The 24,786-nt window shown below is 44.8% G+C and overlaps 1 protein-coding gene across 9 annotated transcripts in view; it reads right to left on the bottom strand.

Annotated features, from left to right (window-relative positions):
- Positions 1-3,751: 3,751 nt before the first annotated feature.
- The window catches only part of LOC308317473 (ral guanine nucleotide dissociation stimulator-like), a gene marked incomplete at its 5' end in the record, with an annotated part of 69,976 nt that continues 48,941 nt past the window's right edge, over positions 3,752-24,786 (bottom strand). For 5 of the 9 annotated variants that reach the window (XM_080766501.1, XM_080766499.1, XM_080766497.1 and 2 more), the window contains 14 exons: positions 3,752-5,202; positions 5,833-5,947; positions 8,078-8,515; positions 9,019-9,093; positions 11,171-11,393; positions 12,108-12,203; positions 13,157-13,281; positions 14,578-14,610; positions 16,678-16,764; positions 17,296-17,373; positions 22,980-23,064; positions 23,539-23,642; positions 24,120-24,335; positions 24,611-24,735. In XM_080766501.1, the coding sequence (XP_080622627.1) occupies positions 5,027-5,202; positions 5,833-5,947; positions 8,078-8,515; positions 9,019-9,093; positions 11,171-11,393; positions 12,108-12,203; positions 13,157-13,281; positions 14,578-14,610; positions 16,678-16,764; positions 17,296-17,373; positions 22,980-23,064; positions 23,539-23,642; positions 24,120-24,335; positions 24,611-24,735 (1,976 nt within the window). In that variant the 3' untranslated portion in view covers positions 3,752-5,026. The remainder of the gene's footprint in view (positions 5,203-5,832; positions 5,948-8,077; positions 8,516-9,018; positions 9,094-11,170; positions 11,394-12,107; positions 12,204-13,156; positions 13,282-14,577; positions 14,611-16,677; positions 16,765-17,295; positions 17,374-22,979; positions 23,065-23,538; positions 23,643-24,119; positions 24,336-24,610; positions 24,736-24,786) is intronic. The other 4 variants (XM_080766504.1, XM_080766500.1, XM_080766498.1 and 1 more) reach the window with 2 other exon arrangements.

The raw sequence follows: 24,786 nt of genomic DNA on the forward strand, positions 1-24,786 counted from the left end.
TGCTACTTACTTGACAGCAAGTGGATTCATGAATGTATATAGACAATATTTTAGGCCAATAAAAAAAACTATATACCAAATTTCCCACACCACAACCCTGGCTGCCGGACTATTAGGGGGGTTCTAGCTTCCAAACAGCAGAGATATATATAAAAAATCACACACATGTGAAGTGAGTGGTGCAACTCCATGTGTGGGTCCCCGGAAGTTCCAGACCCATAGCACCACGGCCAGGGTGCCGGCCCGGTTTCGGCACCCCTTCAAGCTAACGCGTTGTTAGCTTGAAGATCAGTTATTTGTGACAGAGCGTGGTTTGTGTGACGCATTGTCCCCGAGACCTGCCAATGTTGACATCAAAGGCTGAAGCACATTCTTTTAAAATAAATATACAGTTTTTAGTAGTCACCAGAAAGAGAGGCCCTTCACTTTTATAAATGTAATGTTTTTATTCATATATACATGAATATATTAATCTATAACCAAGAAAGGAGAGAATGTACAATGCAAAACAAAATATCTATATACAAATCAATAAATAAGGACATAATTGCTGACAGTTCCATATACTACATTGTTTTGTGGGGGTTTGTTTGTTTTTTGTTTTTGGTGGGGGGATAGGAAAAGTAAAACAAAGATAGACTGCCGTTATAAAAAGTTTAAAATCCTTGTTAAAATGGAAATGGCACAGTTCAGGAAAACCCCAAAAGCAAGCTGGTTCACGGTTTCTTTCTCTTTTACACCCAGCTTTATAATTATGATCAAACTCCCAAAAGAATATTCAAATCATCATCGCGGTCATTTATTTCAATACTTTGCTGAATAGCTCACAACAAGCCATTCCACCCCATCGACCTCATACGTAAAGACATGCCTGCATGATAATGACATTTATTTCAGTTAATGTGCACATAGCAATGTTTATGTTCTTTAAAAAGAAAAACTGGCATAAGAATAATAGCACACTCAAGGTGGTCGTTTCCAAATCATGGCTTAATTAAAGTGGTGTGTGGGGTTATTCTGGACTCCCCACGGGGTAACAACACTGTCTGAATTTGCATCAACGGGTACTACATTTTTTTTATTTAGTGTTCTCAGATTATTATTTTATTTTTTCATTTTCGAGAAAATGTGACAAAACAGTAAACATACAAATATCTTAATATTGATCTCTTTTTCCATTATTTTCTTTTTTTTTCTCTCGGTGTGAAAGGCAGAGGGCACATAAATCAAAGCGAAACCTGCCCTCCCGTTTTTTTTTGGCACATGAAGGGTTAAAGCCACATTGCCTTTTAGCGAGTCCAACAACTACTCATTTATTCTATGTGAGTGAGGATGGGGTTTTACAATAGTCACTATCGACACCATACTACAGGGAACGAGAAATCAATCAATTGCTCACAGTGATCAACATGTTAATGTGCCAGCCAGTCAGAATAATGACGCACGGGCAGAGTGAATGAGTCAAAGGTGACGCTCACAGTGTTCCAAAAAAAACAAAACAGCGAAGGCTTAAAGCACGCCACACAGTGACACACCCACACACACAGCAGAGATAGCCCAGCCTCGGTATGGATGGAGGGACGGACCATAGATATTAAAATAAATAGATGCCTCATTGGCCGCTGCAGTTCGTTGGAGCGATGTGTGTTGAAGGAAGTACGCCGGAAGAGTGGAAGGCACGTTACGTCACGCTGCCACTCAACTGATTACTGGCCAATCACAGCACATGTTTTCCGGGACTTACAGACCCGAACATGCGCTCTGTGACGCACGCTCATGCTTCCGCGGGGCTTCGCAAAGGAATCTCGGAAAGTTTTGCCCTCCCTTGAGCACATACGCTCCAGAGCCGGAAAGGGCGTCTACCTTTATATGTCTATGGGGGGGAGGGACCCATTGGAAAATCTGGCATAGGACCCACTACCGCATTTGGCTAACCCAATAACGGTGCAGAGGCGCAGCGCTCCAAATTTGGTGACGTCAAGTGTTCTCCGCCTGTTTTTTACCTGGCACCCGCCCCCTCTAGTCTAGAACAGAAACCACACCAGGCTGGGGCCAGGCTAGAGAGAGATAGCCAAAGACTTTTCCCTGCTGCTGCTCGCCGACATATTGCTTTCACGCAACATTCCGCTTGCATCGTCAAGTTGGTTTACTTTGTTCAAATCGATCATGGATGGGAGGAGGCGAACATGCAGGTTAAACAAAGCAAAAAGAAAAAAGAAAGGCATACATGGTTGTTGTTGCAGTGCAATATAGGTGACTAGTGTTTTTGTTACCAAGATATTACAAAAACAAACCAAAAACAAAAAAGAATCAAAAAACGCACACATACACACACTTTAATCAAGGACAGCACAATGTTATTTTTTTTTTGTTTTCTCTCGTTTCCTTTTATGTAATTGTAGTGAGAACAATTTGTTCCTCTCTTGTGGAGTTTGGCAGCTCTATGGGCATTCATCAGGCAGTTATGAACCACAAGGTGCAGATAGTTCCTATACCTATACACATTCCCCATTTTCTTCCTTTTATTTCCTTCTCCCAGACTTCGGTTTACTTTCCACACTTTTCCAGACCTGCTTAATGACCCTAATAAACCATGAAGACATTCTTTAACTACATGGACCCTAATGTCCATATGACTCCATATTCTGGGCATGTCATAATAGTATTTTTTGACTCAAAAGAGATTTGGTATGAAGGGAATTACAGAGGTCCAGTAGGACACAGTTACAGAGCCCCAGGAGGACACAGTCAACAAAGTAAACACTTAGGCCCTATATTCAGAAAAGTTTAAAAAAAAATAGCAGATCTAGTTGCTCTATAGAGGGCACGCGCTTGACATCATCATCGTACCCGGAAGTTATGCGGGGACACCTACTGAGTGGCAAAAATAATAATAAAAACGTTTTGGTCTTGATAGCCCATACATCTGATTGCATTAAACAGCGTTAAAACTCACTTTGCCACTCACTTTATGCATACCCTCTATTGTCAGAAATAGGTGAGCACTACTTTTTGTAAGATTTTTAATTTATACTTCCGTCTATAATAACATGCCCGAAATATGGAGTATAATAGTAATATCATACTACCCACCCCGAACCGAATGGTCACAGCCGCCTTCATTTGAATCCCAAGGTGTATCGACGACGACGCGCAAAACTCTGCACCGTCTCCTGCACAGTGCCGTCAAAAAGACACACATAGCGTCACGTATGCGTCGTCATGTATGTGTCATGTACTCACGTACCGAGTCCGACCTGGGGAAAGAAAGAATAAATGCAGTGCTGATGTAGAGTTAAGTGCAGTTTGTACGAACTCCTCGTTTAGAAAGATAATAATTAGCAGCACCATATCAGAGCAGAGAAGTTGCAAAAGAAACAACAACAAAAAAAACAATGTACAAAGCAAAAGAGTTACTATATATATATGATGATTCTATTAACAAAACAAAAAAAATATGTATGGTCCATTGGCAAATGAATACACTTCAAAGTGGGTGTTAATTGAAATGATTATATATATACACACACAATTTGCTGCCGTTGTTTTGTTCTCGTCTCGGACGTGAGTGCGGAATCACCCTCTTGTTTGAAGAAATGGTCACGGCCCGCTCCTAGCCCATTTTGGGCGGGAACCCCTTTTAGTGTTTTAAGCATTATGTTATACATTAGCTAGTGAAAAATAGCAGATCTACAAGCTCATAGCGCGGCACAGAGTGCCGCGCTATGAGCTTGTAGGTTGCTATTTAAAATAAAACGTGAAAATGTAGTGCAAATCTTTGAATATATATTCTTTCAGAGCGAAGGTTTTTAACTCAAATCTTTGCTTCTTGGGGGGGTCCCTGGAACAACATATTTTCAGATGGGGGTCGGCGGCCAAATGTATGAGAGCGACTGACAGAAACAAGAAAACTGTCAGGGTTTAGAAGGCATCTTATGGAATCGTCCTCAGGTCTAAATGGGCTAGTAGCAGTACTTGAGCCACCAGAGACACCGCCGAGCGAGTGAGTGATCCTTTACTCAAATCCGAAGGAGATTTCCCACACTCTCTCGTCTCCGACATGTTTTGTCGCCAGCTGACCATGGTCATTCATTACCACATCTTTTCTGTGTAGTGTAGTGTAGTGGTTATGATAAAAAAAAAGAAGAAAGAACAAAGGAAAGTGAAAGGAAGAACAGTGGCATGTGAGACTCATGGCTGTTCCAAAATGGATTCCGACTCCATTTTATACTTGTTTTCTTTTTTCCTTTACGCTTGAAATAGCACTGACCACTTCACTTAACTTGACCTATTTTGAACATTGGCAGCTAATCGACCGTAAACTGTTCGAGCTTCACAATAAGCTCTGGACCCACGACGTGCCACGGTTTGCTCGTCTGCAGTTTGAACACACCACGGCATCGGTCAGTCACCAGACCGACCAGAGTCCTGGCCCGCGCTAGTGTCCCGTCACACCGTGGGCCAACCCCCGGGTGGCGCTCCTGTGCACTGGCTTGTTGTTGACACAATGTTAACGGAGAGTGTAAATAATAATAATAATAATAATAAGTGTTCACTGTTCAGTGTTCCTTTCCCTTCCCGTGACGCGTCGTCCCGTCGAGCCGTGAACAAAGCACGGAGGAAAACGCTGAAACTAGTCGGGGAGGGTGAGAAGAAGGTCAAACGGCAGCTTTCTGCTTGAGCTCTCTCTCTGAATGCGGGAGCAACAAACCAGTGTTGAGAAGAACATCTCAGCCTTTTTTTCCTTTTTTGAAGTCTATAGGTCCTCTTGGCGTAGCTCTTAGTAAGCGCTAACTCCTTATAGCTCCTGGATAAAATCCACAGGTAACGCGGTGTCCTTGGTCCTTGGCTCTTTCCCAATACTCTCATCCTTCAGATTTTAGTCAGAATCCAAGGGTGTGTGGCGAAGAAGGCATAGCCAGCCCCCAGCAGATCAACCTGAAGATAAAAGTTTGTTTTTAGGGGATTGGGGGGGGGGGGGGGGGGGAATTGTTGTGGGGATGTGGAGGTGGGGTGGGAGCAACCCTCAGAAGATCCCTTTAGCGATTTTCAGGCCCTTCTGTTTCATGCGAGGCAGTGTGGAACTGGCCACGTTCTTGGCGCGCATGGGCCGGGCCGTGCCTCGCTTCTTCAGCACAAAGTCATAGTTGGCAGTGGAGTTCATGGCATAGAACACGTTGGCGTTGTCTGGGATCCGCAGCTCTGAGGAGGAGAGGAGAGGCGACATGTTAAGGCATTGAGACAGCAGGTTTGACAAATATCCTCGGTAATGGCAAGGACTATTAAAAGCGGACAGGAAGCAAAGACCGCATACGGTGGACTCCATGTTGCTCCCTGGAAGGAAAGAAACGTGCGCAAAGGGCTGTATGCAGCCAAAAAGAAGAAAACCGCTGGATTTGTGTAAGATAAATAATATTCATAAAAAAATAGTTTTCGGTCATTTGTCTGAAAACCGCTGGATTTGTGTAAGAGAAATAATATATTAATAGTTTTTAAATTTTGTCTGGAAAATAAAAATTGTATTTAAAAAAAATCATGAAAAATCGTATCATGAACCTAATATCGGGATTTTATTCTTACCGTGAGTTAAGTGAATCGTTACATGCCTACCGATGACTATGAGATACATGGCAGCATGTCACCACTTAACAAAACAAAAAGGTAGCAAAATTCCAAATTACTGCAGTGTGGTACTGTTCAAAATACAACAAGCTCATTTTCCCAGATTATCCAAAATACCGTTAGTAACCGCTCTCCAAAACATTCTCTACAACAGGACTTTATTGTGGTTTGATTGGTGGAATTAGTCCTCCGGGAGTTAAAGAACACTACCTTTGTCTTCAGCGATTTTCTGCATCAACTCGTAGTCCTCGGTCTTCTCTCGCTCCAGGTTGTGTTTGATCATGGCCTTCCTGATGACCGCTGGCGTCTTGTCCTGACTGGTCACCTGGCCGACGGCATGGCAGAAACATTAGGCTTAACGTTGAGAAACGACACAACCTCGCAGTCTTAGGCCAGTTCAAAGTCCCACTGTCTGGGTCAATTAACCTCTGACTCACAGCACTAAAGGGTCCCACTGTCTGGGTCAATTAACCTCTGACTCACAGCACTAAAGGGTCCCACTGTCTGGGTCAATTAACCTCTGACTCACAGCACTAAAGGGTCCCACTGTCTGGGTCAATTAACCTCTGACTCACAGCACTAAAGGGTCTCACTGTCTGGGTCAATTAACCTCTGACTCACAGCACTAAAGGGTCCCACTGTCTGGGTCAATTAACCTCTGACTCACAGCACTAAAGGGTCCCACTGTCTGGGTCAATTAACCTCTGACTCACAGCACTAAAGGGTCCCACTGTCTGGGTCAATTAACCTCTGACTCACAGCACTAAAGGGTCCCACTGTCTGGGTCAATTAACCTCTGACTCACAGCACTAAAGGGTCCCACTGTCTGGGTCAATTAACCTCTGACTCACAGCACTAAAGGGTCCCACTGTCTGGGTCAATTAACCTCTGACTCACAGCACTAAAGGGTCCCACTGTCAGGGTCAATTAACCTCTGACTCACAGCACTAAAGGGTCCCACTGTCTGGGTCAATTAACCTCTGACTCACAGCACTAAAGGGTCCCACTGTCTGCGTCAATTAACCTCTGACTCACAGCACTAAAGGGTCCCACTGTCTGGGTCAATTAACCTCTGACTCACAGCACTAAAGGGTCCCACTGTCTGGGTCAATTAACCTCTGACTCACAGCACTAAAGGGTCCCACTGTCTGGGTCAATTAACCTCTGACTCACAGCACTAAAGGGTCCCACTGTCTGGGTCAATTAACCTCTGACTCACAGCACTAAAGGGTCCCACTGTCTGGGTCAATTAACCTCTGACTCACAGCACTAAAGGGTCCCACTGTCTGGGTCAATTAACCTCTGACTCACAGCACTAAAGGGTCCCACTGTCTGGGTCAATTAACCTCTGACTCACAGCACTAAAGGGTCCCACTGTCTGGGTCAATTAACCTCTGACTCACAGCACTAAAGGGTCTTACTGTCTGGGTCAATTAACCTCTGACTCACAGCACTAAAGGGTCCCACTGTCTGGGTCAATTAACCTCTGACTCACAGCACTAAAGGGTCCCACTGTCTGGGTCAATTAACCTCTGACTCACAGCACTAAAGGTAAAGCTAAATATGCCATCACGCAAGCTCCAGCTTTTCAAAATGAGTTAATAGCACAGGCAGACTCTTCACATACTGTGAAATAAGTGTCAGAGCTGAAATCGACATGAAATAAATGCTTAAACATGTAGCTAGGTGTAATGTTATAGACGAGAAGAAGTGAACCTTTCAAGCCTGTTTTCTCAACTCGCTGTTTCTCTGCAAGACATTACTCTATAAAAACGTCCAAAACGTGTGGGTCAAACTGAACAACCAATATGTCAATTTGAAGCTATGATTCCCTGCTTTCATATGACATGAAAAAACGAAAATTCAAAAAAAATCCAATGGCAGTCCCTCAGTCAAATTTGGTCACATATTATGGTCAAAAGTCACAAACGTGAGATAATTCCTTGCCATAATGGATTCCCATAACTCTAGAAGTCTTCAAGTATCACAATATATCGTCGGGAGTGGAAATAGATCCTCTGTCTTTAAACACATGTGAACAATTTATCCTCTTAAAGGCCATACAGAAAGGCCTAGTCATCTGAAAAGTTTTATATCGACTAAATATAATAAGGTTTTAGTCGACTAAATATCATAACGATTTAGTAGACTAAATCTAGAGTTTATTTTGTCTGCAAAAAAGTATTTAGGCAGGAAGCAGACATGATGGCGTCATAATGGCTGATTTTACACTTGGTTGCATGCTGAAAATAGCCCATCTACAAGCTTGCAGCTCTGCTATTTTGAGAGTGCAAAACCCGGGGCACAACCCAACATAAAACATCTCACATTTTTGTTTTTAAATACAAGGCGACTTGGTACTTGTAACTAGGGGATATTTTCAATGTTATTTTAACACACTTAAAAGCACATCTTGCAGAAAAAGTGACCAGGAGAGAGCCTGGCACAAACTCACCAGGATGCTCTTGTAGAGGTTGCCGTTCTCCACGTCCAGACTGACGCGGATGATGCAACAGTCGTCCACCTGCTGGTTGTACAGCGGCAGCGACAGCGTGGAGTAGGTGGACACGGCCGACACCGAGCGCTTGTGGGAGCGCGACGAGGACGCCGTCGTCATGGCCGACGACGCCTGGGACAGCGGCGTGGACGAGGAGACCGAGGAGGAGGAGGCCGAGGAGGAGCCGGAGCCGGAGCCCGAGCCCCCCGAACCCGTGCTGCCGGAGCCCATGCCCGAGGTGTCCAGGGAGGACAGCGACGTGCACTCCCAGAACTGGAGGGGAGGACACAGGAGGAGAGGGGGGTTGGAACGGTGGTGGTCCGTCCTACCGAGGAGGAGTCCCTGCACCGGGACACCGCCGCCGCCGCCACTACTGAGGCACGACGCCGTGTGCAGCTGGTGTGTCCAGAATGTTCAAGAGTTAGTCGCAAAGACATACTGTACATACTGTATATATTATGTATATATATTGTGCGTGTGTGCGTGCGTACGTGCGTGCAAGAGACACTCATTGGTGGACAGCAACTAAGTACATTACTAGTACTGTATTTAAGTGCACTTAAGTACTCCTACTGTACTGTACTTAAGTGCAATTTTACAAATATTGTACTCTTTTACTCCACCAGATTTATTTGAAAATCTTTAGTTAATAGTTACTTTGATCAATGTTACAAAAACACTTCAGCCCTATATACATTTCAGTCATTTGAAAATAGCCGATCTACAAGCTAGTAACAGACTAGTTCTACATTGCAGTATTGATAAATGCGAGTACTTTTTCCACCACTGAAATCCAACCTACAGTATTACAACATGGTGGTGTATAATGTTTCTTTGAATAGCCCTGGACACAGTTAAGTGGGAAAGTAGAAAAGTATGGAAGAATGAAAGTAAGCTACCGTAGAGGTGGTGTCGGCTACCTGGGCCTCTCTCCCCAAAGCCGAGACTGAATGTTTTACTGAGGGTGTAGAGGTCTAGAAACAGAGGAAGAAACAGGGGAGAAAGAGACAGTCAACCCACAGCCCAAAGATAAAGTGTTCAGAATGATAGTAGGCACATGTACGCTGTACTACACCTTCACTAAAACACCCAGGACAACGCTCCACATGTCTCCACATGGGGCAGCGGTGGCCGAACGGTTTGCGGAGCGGTCTTGATATCGGAAGGTCGCTAGTTCGTATCGCCGGAACGGCACGTTAAAATTACCACCGCTGAAGTGCCCTTGGACAACGCATTGAACCCCTACCATGACATTTTCTATGAGCAGGGCCTGGCTGTAAACAACTTCTTGAGCTTAGTCCAGTTACCCTGGGTAAACACCCAGGACAACGCACCACACGTCCCAGACTCTTCTCCCTTCACTAAAACACCCGGGACAACGCGTTACACGTCCCAGACTCTTCTCCCTTCACTAAAACACCCGGGACAACACGCCACATGTCCCAGACTCTTCTGCCTTCTGGCTCCCAAACTGTGGAATGAACTTCCCATTGCAGTTAGAACTGCAGACTCACTCCCACAATCTTCTGCCGCATCTTATAGTGTGTATACGATACGTTCAATTCAATGTACAGATTATCGATTTTTCTATAGAATACTGCTTAGACTATAATGCTAGGGTCTCGGTTTACCCAATACCTATGATCCTAGATTACAATTTCTATTGTTAGCTTGTGTTTTCCTTGCTTACTGTAAGTCGCTCTGGGTCAAGAGCGTCTGCTAAATGCCTAAGTCGTAAATTGTCTACTGTCCGACGACAAGGAAAGACTAGAAGAACTACTTGAGGAAACCATTTGTACCACAAGTGAGAGACAGACTGAGACAAGATCCTATATAATTTGCTCATGATGGATGATGCTGCAGTCAGCATCTCGGGTAATTAGTTAACGACCTTACTGGTGTGAAAAGCTGGAATTCTGTCCCGTTCTGGCCTCCAGACAATGGGCTCTATATGCACGGACGCCATTTTGGAAATAACTCTTCCTACTTCTGGGCCGACTTCCTTCACAGGTGTTACCAAGGATGATACTAATGAAGGCTCTGTTCCATTCTCATTCAAACAGAGTCAGGGTGCTGCTGTTGTGCATGTTGTGCTCACTGGAAACACTCTGCTACACCAGGGGGTCGCAAAGTGTCCTTGAGTGTGTTCCAAATGGTCCCGTACGGGTGTGTGTAACTGAGAGTGTACAAGGGGGTTATGGGGGTCCTTGAAATTAAAAGGTTTGAGAAGAACCACTGTACATTAAATGGAACAGAGCCTTAATTAGTATCATTGGTAACACCTGTGAAGGAGGTCGGAAGTGGCCCGGAAGCTAGGAACCAAATGAAAGGAAGGAACATGAGCTCACGTCACTGGGTGCCAGGGCTGCGCCATGACGCTCTGCGGTGGCAAAGCTCGGACCGGAGGTTTGATGAAATACATGGCAGAGGATGGAGCCGGCTGGACCGGCTCATGAACAAACACTATTTAGGAACCATTGCTACCTTTTTCAGGAATAAACTAGGGCTAGAACAGGTCGAAGTTTTCAGGAGCTTTCATTAGGTCAGGTGGTTTCACCTGACAAAAAGAAGACATAACACAGGTTGTTTTCTAATAACTTGCTTTTCAATGTGCACAGTACATCATTTTATTGAGGCATCTAAACAGCGGCAGGTATCGCTTCGGTCTCTGAGGTATTCTGACATTTGGTTGTCAGACAGGAAACGGTGGTCAGTCTGTGCTCTTTAGATAACTCTATAAAATGACAGTGTAGTGTACTGTACTGTACACATCGAAAAGCAACACAGCAGACGATAATGTGTTATATGTCTTCTTTAAATATTGCTCAACAAAATGACAAAGGTTTCATGGAACTTCCGGTGCGAGATTTGCGTCCACTCGTGTCTTTTCCTTTCATTTTGTTCCTAGCCCAGAAGTAGGAAGAGTCATTTCCAAAATGGCGTATGTGGCATGGAGCCTATACAAGGTCAAGGTTATTCTTGTAAAGGAGGAAGGGGAAAGGGTTTCATGGCTGCGATCTGTCACACCGCTTCCTCTTCCTGTTCCCTCACCTTCCTCTCGTGTCCCTCGGGCGAGTCGGACAGGAAGCTGGCGTTGACATCCTCCAGGTCCGAACCGCTGGAGCTGACCGAGGTGACGCTGAGGGCGTCGCCGCTGTCGCCCCCGCCCCCTCCTCCACTCGATTGGTACGGCCTGTAGTGGGAGTGGTCGAACGACTTGGAGTGATGGGAGCCTGACGCCCCGCCCCCCGAGCCCGCCTCCGTCAGCTGACGACTAGAGAGAGAGAGAGAGACGTAGAACAACACGCAGGGGGGATACATGAGACGCTGGTTTGCACAATAATAATAAAATAAAAAAATGTGTTTGGGCATCTGGTCAGGATGCCTCTCGAGCGTCTCCCTAGGGAGGTCTTCGATGCACGTCCCACTGGGAGGAGACCCCCGGGGCAGACCAAGGCGCAGTTTGGGGGGATTACATCGACTCACTGGCCTTGGAACGCCTCGGGAATTGGGATCCCCCAGGAGGAAGTTACTAATGTTGCTCTGGAGAAGGAAGTCTGGAGCACGGCACTCAGTGCCACGCTACGAGCTCGTGGATCTGCCATTTTCGAAAAGTCGTGAAAATGTGGCAAAAATCTTTGAATATATATTCTTTCAGAGTTTTTAACTCAAATCCATGAAACAATATATTTCCAGATTGTGGTCGGCGGCCAATTACATATCATTTTTGGGGTCCTTCACATGAAATAGTTTGAGAACCACTGATATAGAAATACATAGGTTTTTTTTCCAGAAATGTTAGGATTTAGTAGCCTTTTTTTTCAGGTCTAAAACGGGTTAACCCATTTTGACCTGAGATCAGATTCTAAAAATGTCTTCTACGTCCTGACAGTTTTCTGAAAAAGCTGTTTCTATGTCAGTGGTTTTCAAAAAAAAAATTCAATAGCTAAAGCATAACAAAAACGGGTTAATGCCACGTGACACTTACTCGCTCCAGCGTTTCATGATGCCTCCGTTCTTCTTGGCCCGCAGGGTGTTGCTGGCCGACTCCGACAGAGGCTCGATCTCACACGACAGATTGTAGCTGTGGGAACAATGAACACATTATGTGACCTTTCATTCTTTCAAAATAGCGACGTCCGGGGGTGCCCACATTAAAGGTGGTTGCACACTGGACGCGTTTTTCGGAAAACCGATGGAGAATCGCTGCTAAAAATCCCAAAAATGCGCTCAGTGTGCAGGGACCATTAGACCCACATTAAAAATATATATATATTTTTATATATATATTTTTATATATATTTATTTATATATATTTTTATATATATATTTATACAATTTGACAATTTTTTTCTTACTCTGAAAAGCCCCGCCTTACATTTCCCCCCAAAACCGGGACGTATAATGTTCCATTACTATACCTCGCGCTGTCAAGTCTGATCTCTCTCTTTGGAAGCGTTAATATTCAAAATGAGATTCTTGGTGAAGTCAGAAATTAGGACAGAACATCTGCATTCTGATTACTGGGACATGGGGAGAACATGAACTGACCTCTCTGCCTCGGTGAGTTTCTCCACCCCGGGGGAGAACCTCTCTAAAAGACACTGGGACATGGGGAGAACATGAACTCACCTCTCTGCCTCGGTGAGTTTCTCCACCCCGGGGGAGAACCTCTCTAAAAGACACTGGGACATGGGGAGAATATGAACTCACCTCTCTGCCTCGGTGAGTTTCTCCACCCCGGGGGAGAACCTCTCTAAAATACACTGGGACATGGGGAGAACATGAACTGACCTCTCTGCCTCGGTGAGTTTCTCCACCCCGGGGGAGAACCTCTCTAAAAGACACTGGGACATGGGGAGAACATGAACTCACCTCTCTGCCTCGGTGAGTTTCTCCACCCCGGAGGAGAACCTCTCTAAAAGACACTGGGACATGGGGAGAACATGAACTGACCTCTCTGCCTCGGTGAGTTTCTCCACCCCGGAGGAGAACCTCTCTAAAATACACTGGGACATGGGGAGAACATGAACTGACCTCTCTGCCTCGGTGAGTTTCTCCACCCCGGAGGAGAACCACTCTCTGAAGTGGCTGTCCTGAGTGAAGCTGTAGTTGTTGGATGCCAGCTGCAGCAACTTGATCTGTGCTATCACCTCGAACTCCTGCAGAGGGCAGCAGAGGATACACATTACAACCTTTTTGTTATACTCAGAACAGTGGTCTTCAACCTTTTCAGGCCGTGACCCCCCCAAAGTTATCATATTTGAACTGGAGACCCCCCAAAATAATCGTATTTGAACTGGAGACCCCCCCCAAAGTTATCATATTTGAACTGGAGACCCCCCAAAATAATCGTATTTGAACTGGAGACCCCCCAAAGTTATCATATTTGAACTGGAGACCCCCCAAAATAATCGTATTTGAACTGGAGACCCCCCAAAGTAATCATATTTGAACTGGAGACCCCCCAAAGTAATCATATTTGAACTGGAGACCCCCCAAAGTTATCATATTTGAACTGGAGACCCCCCAAAATAATCATATTTGAACTGGAGACCCCCCAAAGTAATCATATTTGAACTGGAGACCCCCCAAAGTAATCATATTTGAACTGGAGACCCCCCTATTTGAACTGGAGACCCCCCAAAGTAATCATATTTGAACTGGAGACCGCCCAAAATAAACATATTTGAACTGGAGACCCCCCAAAGTAATCATATTTGAACTGGAGACCGCCCAAAATAATCATATTTGAACTGGAGACCCCCCCAAAGTAATCATATTTGAACTGGAGACCCCCCCAAAGTAATCATATTTGAACTGGAGACCGCCCAAAGTAATCATATTTGAACTGGAGACCGCCCAAATTAATCATATTTGAACTGGAGACCCCCCAAAATAATCATATTTGAACCGGAGACCCCCCAAAATAATCAGATGTTGTACTTGGAAGAGTTGAGGCATTTCATTTAGTTTGACTAGCTTCCACAGATAAATGTTGTAAAAATAGCCGGGACCGGCAAATAAGGTTACAGATAAAATGTGCGCGCAACCCACAAATGGGTCCCGACCAACTGTTCAGGAACCAGTGACTTAACCCATTCACCCTTTTGGTGTTTTAAGCATTATGTTGTACTTTAGCTATTGAAAAATAGCAGATCTACAAGCTCGTAGCGTAGAGCGGGGGTGTTTTAAATTGGTTAACAAAATACACCAAAAACTATCACAATATGGTCACGATGAGTAAATAAATGGGTCATTCTATTTGAATGATTGAATATATATTTAAAATACTGCATTTTATTGTAACTTGTACAAGACCTTAGCAGTTTTATACTGATAAATTAGTGCTTTGTTATAGTATACTTTGTTAATACAAGAAATGCCCAAACTGTCCTTCCCTTAGGAAATGCATCAAACAGTCATAGATTAAAGCAACAGAAGCTGAACAAACGTACCTTTCGTCTCTTCTCAAAGTTAATCAGGCCACCCTGCAAGACAGAACGGCAGACAGACGTTAGGCAGAGTTATAATCACGTAGTGTGCAATGTTTAAATACCAGTGTTGTTTTTGGCAGAACATTTTGATTTAGCATGGTGAGCTACCCTGGCTCCATTTATTTAGCATGGTGAGCTACCCTGGCTCCATTTATTTAGCATGGTGAGCTACCCTGGCTCCATTTATTTAGCATGGTGAGCGACCCTGGCTCCATTTATTTAGCATGGTGAGCTACCCTGGCTCCATTTATTTAGGCATGGTGAGCTACCCTGGCTCCATTTATTTAGCATGGTGAGCTACCCTGGCTCCATTTATTTAGCATGGTGAGCTACCCTGGCTGCATTTATTTAGCATGGTGAGCGACCCTGGCTGCATTTATTTAGCATGGTGAGCGACCCTGGCTCCATTTATTTAGCATGGTGAGCTACCCTGGCTCCATTTATTTAGGCATGGTGAGCTACCCTGGCTCCATTTATTTAGCATGGTGAGCTACCCTGGCTCCATTTATTTAGCATGGTGAGCTACCCTGGCTCCATTTATTTAGGCATGGTGAGCTACCCTGGCTCCATTTATTTAGCATGGTGAGCTACCCTGGCTGCATTTATTTAGCATGGTGAGCGACCCTGGCTGCATTTATTTAGCATGGTGAGCGACCCTGGCTCCATTTATTTAGCATGGTGAGCGACCCTGGCTCCATTTATTTAGCATGGTGAGCGACCCTGGCTGCATTTATTTAGCATGGTGAGCTACCCTGGCACCATTTATTTAGCATGGTGAGCGACCCTGGCTCCATTTATTTAGGCATGGTGAGCTACCCTGGCTCCATTTATTTAGGCATGGTGAGCTACCCTGGCTCCATTTATTTAGCATGGTGAGCTACCCTGGCTCCATTTATTTAGCATGGTGAGCTACCCTGGCTCCATTTATTTAGCATGGTGAGCTACCCTGGCTCCATTTATTTAGGCATGGTGAGCTACCCTGGCTCCATTTATTTAGCATGGTGAGCTACCCTGGCTCCATTTATTTAGCATGGTGAGCTACCCTGGCTCCATTTATTTAGCATGGTGAGCTACCCTGGCTCCATTTATTTAGCATGGTGAGCTACCCTGGCACCATTTATTTAGCATGGTGAGCTACCCTGGCACCATTTATTTAGGCATGGTGAGCTACCCTGGCTCCATTTATTTAGCATGGTGAGCTACCCTGGCACCATATATTTAGCATGGTGAGCTACCCTGGCTCCATTTCTTTAGGCATGGTGAGCGACCCTGGCACCATTTATTTAGCATGGTGAGCTACCCTGGCACCATATATTTAGCATGGTGAGCTACCCTGGCTCCATTTATTTAGCATGGTGAGCTACCCTGGCACCATTTATTTAGCATGGTGAGCTACCCTGGCACCATATATTTAGCATGGTGAGCTACCCTGGCACCATTTATTTAGGCATTGTGAGCGACCCTGGTCGGCGCGGTCGCAGACATCGCATTTCATTTGATTTTTCTGCAGCAGAATAGAAATTAAATTTAAATTCTGCGCCCGGGAGGGTTTACCAGGCTAAGCCCCATTCATTCACTGACCTCCATTATGACATGAAAGTTACAGAACATTTCAAGATGTGAAAGACCTTTGCAGCGGTACTACCGTGGCCTAGAGGCAAGCAGCGTGCATACACTTTGTTTTGACAGACAGACAGACAGACAGACAGACAGACAGACAGACAGACAGACAGACAGACAGAGACGACTAGCCTCCATGGTCGTTAAAATAATGAATGAATTGCATTTTTTGCAGTGCTTTTCTAAGCACTCAAAGCGCTTTAACAATGGTCCATTCATTCATATATTGGGAGGTGAAGGGGGGCAAACAGTCGACGCCAGCGTCCTCACTTCCCACATACCAATGGTGGCGAGCTCGCACCCAGCGACGCATGTTCGTTCAGTGTCTTGCCCGAGGGCTTCGAACCGCCGACCCACGGATCATTGGACGACCCGCTCTACCTCCTGAGCCACAGCCGCCCGTAACGCTATCATTGTCATTATTTCTAAACGTGTCTTTACCTCAGAGTAATCCTTCATAGCCGTGTCCATCATGACCAGGTCAGTGAGGAAGGTCCCCAGATAAGGAATGGTTCCCTGCATCACTCCCTGGGAACAGAGTTAATGATAAAACCACATTAAGTACCAGGTCTTATTACCTAACTTGAGTAAACTAAAGACCTGGAGACGTGATCAATGCTTTTTGGCCACTCAGAATAGCCAAATGGCATTGATCACGCCTCCAGGTCTTTAGTTTACTCAAGTTAGGTAATAAGACCTGGTACTTAAGACACGCAAAATACAGCCCTCTCACTCTACGATCCAAATACAGATAATTCTGGGGATCCTTGACATGAAATATTGAGCAATGAGCACCACTGATATAGAAACACAACACAGAAAACTGTCATGATTTTGAAGAATTTCTTTAAATTGTCAGGTCTAAGGCATTTCTCACAAAATAGCTCCAGGGGAAGTTGCTCATTGGCCAGCAGTAAACGGACAGAGAATCCCAGGACGTACAGCTGTTTGAATGAAAATGAACGCATGCACAGGCGGCAGCCATCCCTGGATAGACAAGTTAATAATAATAATAATAATAATAATAAACAACATTATTAATACAAAAATCACACTCACCAGTTCCCTCTGCTGTTGGTGCCTCCTCTGAGCTCGCTTGGGGTTTAACTCCAGAGTGGCGAATTTAGAGGTTCCCTCCTACACACAGCAGGATACAGAGACATTAGAGAACGCACACAAGCAACCCTTCTTAACATTTTCATATACCGTAGATATACAGTACATTACATAATAATTATCACTTGTGCCAATAAAACAGACATGTTACCCATGGACATTAATTAACCCATTAAGACCCGAGACAGTTTTCGGAGAAAAACCATGCGTTTCTACGTTTCACTGTGGACGCTCAAAATTATTGTATGTATTTGGCCTCCGACCCCCAACTCAAAATATTTCGTTCCAGTCAGGGACCTCCCAGAAGCAAGGATTTGAGAGTAAAAAATATATACTGGATCTCTTGTCCACTGTAGTCCCTTCCTAACATTTTACTCTAGTTTTTATTTGTTGATGGAATTGTCAATATATTTAGTCTTATAGTCATCATAGCTTAGTTTTCATTTAGTTTCCATTTAGTTTGTCAGTGAAAAAAGGTCGACGAAAACGCTGGTGTGTTGGGGAAACCTGTACTTGAACCACTTAACAGCTGGAACCTGACACCCCCTGACTACTTGTCACCACCAGAGTGTTACCAGAATAGCCCTATCCTCGTGTAGAGACAGACAAACGCATTGCAAAGGCAGATAAGTCTGGCTACGTCAGGGCAGGGCCCCCCCCCCCCCCCCCCCCGAGGGAATCACCCAGGGCAGACTGGGCCCCCGAGGGAATCCCCCCCCCCGTTCGATGATGTCAGGAGTCAGAAGCTTGTGGCAGGTGTAGATAAGAGCCTGGTGAGCCACATCACCGCCGTACAGTAGAGCCTGGTGAGCCACATCACCGCCGTACAGTAGAGCCTGGTGAGCCACATCACCGCCGTGCAGTAGAGCCTGGTGAGCCACATCACCGCCGTACAGTAGAGCCTGGTGAGCCACATCACCGCCGTACAGTAGAGCCTGGTGAGCCACATCACCGCCGTACAGTAGAGCCTGGTGAGCCACATTACCGCCGTACAGTAGAGCCTGGTGAGCCACATCACCGCCGTGCAGTAGAGCCTGGTGAGCCACATCACCGCCGTACAGTACAGGGACGTGCACACATAAGACATCAAAGGGGGGGCTTCAGTCCCCTGCCCTTTTACCCGTCTGTAAAACAACTGCCCTTTCCAGACCACGAATTCAGCATTTACTGATGGTGAAATCAATGCTAAATGCCACTCCTTTCCATGCCGGAAAGGAAGGCAGCATTCAGGAGAATTCCTTTTTTTTCTCCGAAGTCTCCTGAACTTGGAACGCAGCATTTGGCACTGAAAGAATTTGTTTGGAAATCCAGGTCGTTACACCGCATCTCCACTAGCTAGCTAAAGCGTGCTGGGTTGCGCCCGCTAAATAGCTGATCTACAAGCTCTCAACGCGTCGCTCTGCGTCACGTTGAGAGCTTGTAGATCTGTTATTTTTGCCCAAAACTGCCCTCTTACGGGATGTCAGCCCCTGCCTCTCTAACACTCTCTGCACGTCCCTGCCGCTGTCAACCCGAGGGCGTACGCATGTTCTGGAACAGCTCCATCTGCACCGTGGCTGAAGATGTACTACTTGTAAAAGAACAAGTACATCTTGTTCTTTACTTGTTCTTAAGTAACAGTAACAATACCACAATGTAGAAATACTGTGGTACAAGTCAAAGGCCTGCATTCAAACAAACAAAAACAAAGTATTTTATACTTTTATCGTCAAAGTATTTGACGTAAATTATAAATTGTATTCATCCTCTGAGGTGTAGTGGAGCAGACGTTTTTATGTATCAATGGATATACTCAAGTCAAGTAAATGTAACTCAAAAGTTTACTGGAATATTTTTTGTTGTTGTAAATGTACGACATAGTTGCGTTCTCCACTCCACTGCTTTGTGCACAGCGTCGTCAGGCCCAGCTGTGGAGCTCATGTTACGTGGGGGGGGGGGGGGGGGGGAGCCCCTTGGTTGTTGCAGGATTGTGAAGCATTCAGCCGGAACCAATCAGCACTGGGTATACTTTCCGAGTTCGACTCACAGTTTTTCTGCTTTCTCTTCGGTGCCGTTATACTGTATAATAGTAATGTGTAGAAGTAGTGGAAGGATTGTGTGTAGGTGTATTGAAGTGGTCTGGGCAGTGATATCCGCTATGCCATATATATCCCTGTCAGTGTTGTTTGGCAGCACATTTTGATTTTAGTTTTAGTCATAGTCTCTTCAATAGTTTTCATTTAGTCACCTGGACTCAGTGGACTGTTTTAATGTTCGTCTAGTTTTAGTCGACTAAATATCATAAGATTTTAGTCAACTAAATCTACAGTTGATTTAGTCGACTAAATTGTTTTACACTCGCTGAAAATAGCTGATCTACAAGCTCACAACGCGTCGCAAACTTGTAGATCTGCTATTTTCAGCACGCGTGTAAAATGACATACTGGATCTCTTGTCCAGTGGTCCCTTCCTAACATTTTAGTCTAGTTTTTATGCGTTGACGAAATTGTCAGTATAGTTTTAGTCATCGTAGCTTAGTTTTCATTTAGTTTTTGGCAGTGAAAAAAGGTAGTCGACGATAAGATTTCACCTTAGTTTTAGTCGACACTGATCCCTAATAATGATGTAGAACAAGAACTAGGCGGGGCTCGCAACTCACATTTGAATAATACAAAATAAAAAACGGACGGAACAGCACAGGTCACCTCACCTGTGACGTTTTTATACCATACTTTTATTACATTTTTGTTGAAGCCCCACGATCCAAAAAGAATGCAATTTAATTCCCATACTTCAGTTCCAAACACTGTAGGAAGTAGGAACCCTGATCCAAAGCAAGAGACGGGGAGATGATTCTAAATAAACTCCACCTAATGAATAATCCATTGTGAAGTGAAGTGCAGAAGGAGAACTTCTGCTGCTGTGAACTGAATTAGCACATTCCCTGTAGACTCCATCAAAGAGAATGGAATCTATAGCTGTCTCTGATCTGGAAAGAATGCAATTCCTGCCTGAAAAAAAAACCCAGTTTCAAATATGTATGATAACTGGCCTATGCTGTTGGTTATCCGTGCCGTAAGCAGGCTGGTACAGGGCCATGCATGATACGAAAACCCTAACTCAAAGCTTCTCCTGTTCCCTCCCTTCCTGACTATGAAGGCGCTAATTTTGACCTTGACCTTTTCAACAACAAAAAAGAAACTTTACTACTGATCATTGCCACCACCACCAGACAGGAGTGCATGTTAAAGTTAAGTTAGTTAAAAGTCCTACTATTTTGTCACATACATTGCCGTATGCGAGATTTGTTCTCCGCATTAGACCCATCTCTTGGAGCGGCGGTGAGCCGCAGCTGTGCCGCGCTCGGGAATAATTTGTAGTTGATCTAACTAACCCCCAATCCAACCCTTGATGCTGTAGTGCCAAGCAGAGAGGCATTGCGTCCCATTTTTTTTACAGTCTTTGGGATATTCCTTCCACGCCTTGCATGTCACACTCCTTGATTATACCAGGGAAAATCTTCTGGGGACCCCCAAAATAATTTCGGGACCCCCTGAGGGGTCTGCGCGAGACCCACATGTTGAGAACCCCTGTGTGAAAGGTTGAATATTAAATGCTGATACTGTAGCAATAGCATGTCGTGTTAGAACAATAATAATCTGTTCAGTTGTCATCGCGTCCCTGAACACACTTCCGTACATTTATTGTGCTCAGTCAGCAACGTGGTTTGAATGGGCTCTATGCATATTGCAAGCACGCCATTTTGGAAGGACCTTGGGCCTATTTCGCTACTTCCTTCACAGGTGTTACCGATGATGCTAATGGAGGCTCTGTTCCATTCTGGTCAAAAAGACTCTAGGGTGCTGCTACCTAGCACAAACCCTCACCCTAACCATAACCCAAACCCTCACCCTAACCATAACAGCAAGCACGGGGCAGCACAGCACACCTAAACCTAACCGAGTCGGACCAATGCTCCTTTGAACCAATGATATGTCGGACCAAAGTAAGCCTCCCCTGCTATTGTGCGTGTTGGCTCACTGGAAACACTCTGCTACCTCAGTGGGTCTCAAAGTGTCCTTGAGTGGGTTCCAAATGGGGGGAGGGGCCCGGGACCACTGCACAGTGCACACTAAATGGAACAGAGCCTTAATTAGCCTCATCGGTACCACCTGTGAAGGAAGTAGGGAAATGGCGCGGAAGTAGGAAGAGTTATTCTGTGTGTGCATGCGGAGCCCATTGCACACAGAGGAAAACAGCTCTATCAACTGCTCAACACCCAGCCATGGAACACTGAGTGATAGCTCCATGTTGTATCCCAACAGGACACACCATGTTCCTAAACACGGTGCAGGATGTTTTTTTCTTTGCTCAGTTATAGATTTTGTTTCATTCGGGCCCAACTGAAGTGCAGCTGTGCTCTGATAGATATGAGGATGTGCTTCAATGATGACAGGTCATATTACAGTATCTTATCCGTTTCACTTTCAGAGTTAGATTTTTACATAACGCACGCAGGGCGATTGATTATTTGTTTGTTTGGAAAACAGGAGCTCCTCCTCGACACAACGGGACGGAGCGGGAGGGCTGGTCGGAATCGATGATCTGATTCCAACCTTTCCCAAAAGAGAAATGTGATGTTTTCCCCGGGATCCGATCTAGTGAGAACAGCAGATCTACAAGCTAGCGACGCCGTCGCTTCACGCCGCGCTTCGAGCTTGAAGATAGTTTTCGTTTAGTTTTCACTACTTCTTAAACATTTGTTTTCTAATTCATGGAATTTCTTAGATTTTTCTTAGATCTGTTCATAATGACTGAAACATATCATTGCATGTTGTGTTTAATTCATGACAGTTTTAGATTTTTTGTCCTTTGAAATAATAATATTAAAAAAAAGTTGTCCATGACCCACAAATGGAACACGACCCAGTGTTTGGGAACTAGTGTAGCAAAGTGAAGGCCTATTCATACTTCTCGGTGAAGAGGTGACCACCTAAACGGTGGTTAGTAAAAACAGAGATCTCTCTGTTTTTTGTGAGCGGGGTCCACCTCAGTGACATCATGTTGTAGTTTTTGGTGCTCACCTTATCACCGAAAACTGGACTACGAATAGGTCTTGAGGGGTTCAAAGTTAATGTCAAAGGAAAGTTCCATGAAATAATGGGACTACTTTTATTTGTATATTAAAAGGATGGTTGCATTAACAATTTGTAATTGTAATAGATTACAGATTATATAATCACTATTGTCAACAACAGAATGTGGAGGGGTGGTGTAGTTTTTGACTGCTAGTTGTGTGTCTTTGTTCGTTTTTTCTTGTATTTTTCTTTTGTGTAACTCATGTGTATTTTGTATTGTATTATTTGTATTATTGTAAAAATCATTAAAACTTTGATGACAAAAAAAAGTGCTCACAAATGCATCGGGGTCACCCTGAAAATGATCAAAGACGTTTTTATTATCTGGGACGGACGATGGTCATGACGTGCACGTGTGCACGATGGCCAAGTCTAGTCTGAGCGACGACCTTCTGAGATGTTGTGTGAAACGCGTCTGAACCGGCCTCAGGTCTGAATGGGTTTAAGCGTGAGATTAATAATGACTTGACCGGCGCTACTCCGTAAGAGTAACTGTCCTGTCTGACCAACCTTGACCAGCAGTTCTCGGCTGAGAGAGTAGTTGTTGTCGTCCGAGAAGATCTCCGACAGCTCACGGAAGGTGCGGAAGTTCTCCCTGTTGAACAGAATGAGGCCGGCGTTAGCTCACCTCTCCTTTCACCCATTATGGGGCGGGAACGCTTTTGGTGTTTCAATCATAATGTTATACTTTAGCTATTGGAAAATAGCAGATATACAAGCTCATAGCGCGGCACCGAGTGCCACACTATGAGCTTGTAGATCTGTTAGTTTTGAACAATCTTTGCACAAATCTTTGAATATATATTTTTTACAGCGAACGTTTTTAACTCAAATATTTGATTCTGGGGGGGGGGGGGGGGTCCCTGGAACTACATATTTTCAGATGGCGAATACAGATAATTCTGGGGGTCCTTGACGTGAAAAAGGTTGAGAACCACTGTCATGGAAACATTTTTTTCAGAAAACCGTCAAGGTATTTGTTGAATCATTTCTCAGGTCTAAATGGAATCTCTAAAACGGATATTTCACTTTCAAACATGTTTAAATCACTTCCATCGCTCCGTCATACCTCGATACTTCCTCCCAGGTCCTCTTCAGGCGGTGTATGGCATTGCACTGCAGTGCAGACAGGATGGCTCGCAACGACGAGAAGTTCTTTAGAATGCGACACTCCTGGAAAACAATACAACACATTGCTCTTTGACTGTCCTGCCATCGGTCAGTGACTGACTGTCCCTCAATAAGGTTGAACTCGTTTGCACACACAGGTCCACTACTAAGTTAGTTTTAGTCACATTTTAGTCACCCGGAATGTTTTAGTGTTAGTCTAGTTTTTGTCGACTAAATCTACAGTTGATTTAGTCGACTAAAATGCTGTTGGAATGACTTGGAATACACTTGCTGAAACTTGTCTTTAACTTATACTGGATCTCTTGTCCACTAGTCCCTTCCTAACATTTTAGTATTTTTATTTGTCGACAAAATCGACAGTATATATTTAGTCTTTAGTTTTAGTCATTGCAGCTTAGTTTTCATGTAGTTTCCATTTCGTTTTTTCGCCAGTGGGAAAAAGGTTGTCAACGAACATTTTTCGTCATAGTTTTAAGTTGACAAAAAAACAAACACTGCCTCTGGTAGGTTTCTCCGTACCCTGGCCACCTCTATCCAGCGCTCCAGGAGCCGGGACCTCTGGTTGGGCTTCAGTGTGGGGTTGCTCAGGCAGGTGGTGATGACACAGTTGGTGACGGAGTTGAACTGGGCCACGGTGGCGCGGATGGTGGGCGCCAGGTGCTCCTTCCCTTTCTTGTCCCGCTGGGACCAGATCCCGCCCAGGCAGTGGTACGGAACCACCTTCTTGAACAGGTCCTTAGAGAGAGATGACAGGATGCAGTACGACGTGTGAGTTTAGACAGTTTTTGGTTTAGACTAGTCATTGGTTAGACCAGTCATTAGTCCTACAACTACAACCTATCTCAAACCCTCACCCTAAACCTAACCTCCCACGGGGCAGCACGCACCTAAACCAAACCTTAACCCATGTCTAACCAATGACTAGTCTAAACTAAGTATGCACCCCGTGGGGACATCATAACGAATCCATATACATCAGCAGGCATTTAGGGGAAGGGGAGATATCTTACAGCGTCCATGAGTGTGAACTGCTCCGCCACCATGATGGGGTCAAACGACAGGAAGCTGAAAGCAGGAAGTTCATCCTCAAAGCCACTCTCTTCCTGTGTAGCGAAAGGACAGCCGATGTGGTCCCCTGTAACATAATATAATTATAATATATTATAACTGTAATATAATATAAAGG

The sequence above is a fragment of the Protomyctophum bolini genome, assembly GCF_963924005.1.
Source record: "Protomyctophum bolini genome assembly, chromosome: 6".
In the NCBI taxonomy this organism is placed as follows: Eukaryota; Metazoa; Chordata; class Actinopteri; order Myctophiformes; family Myctophidae; genus Protomyctophum; species Protomyctophum bolini.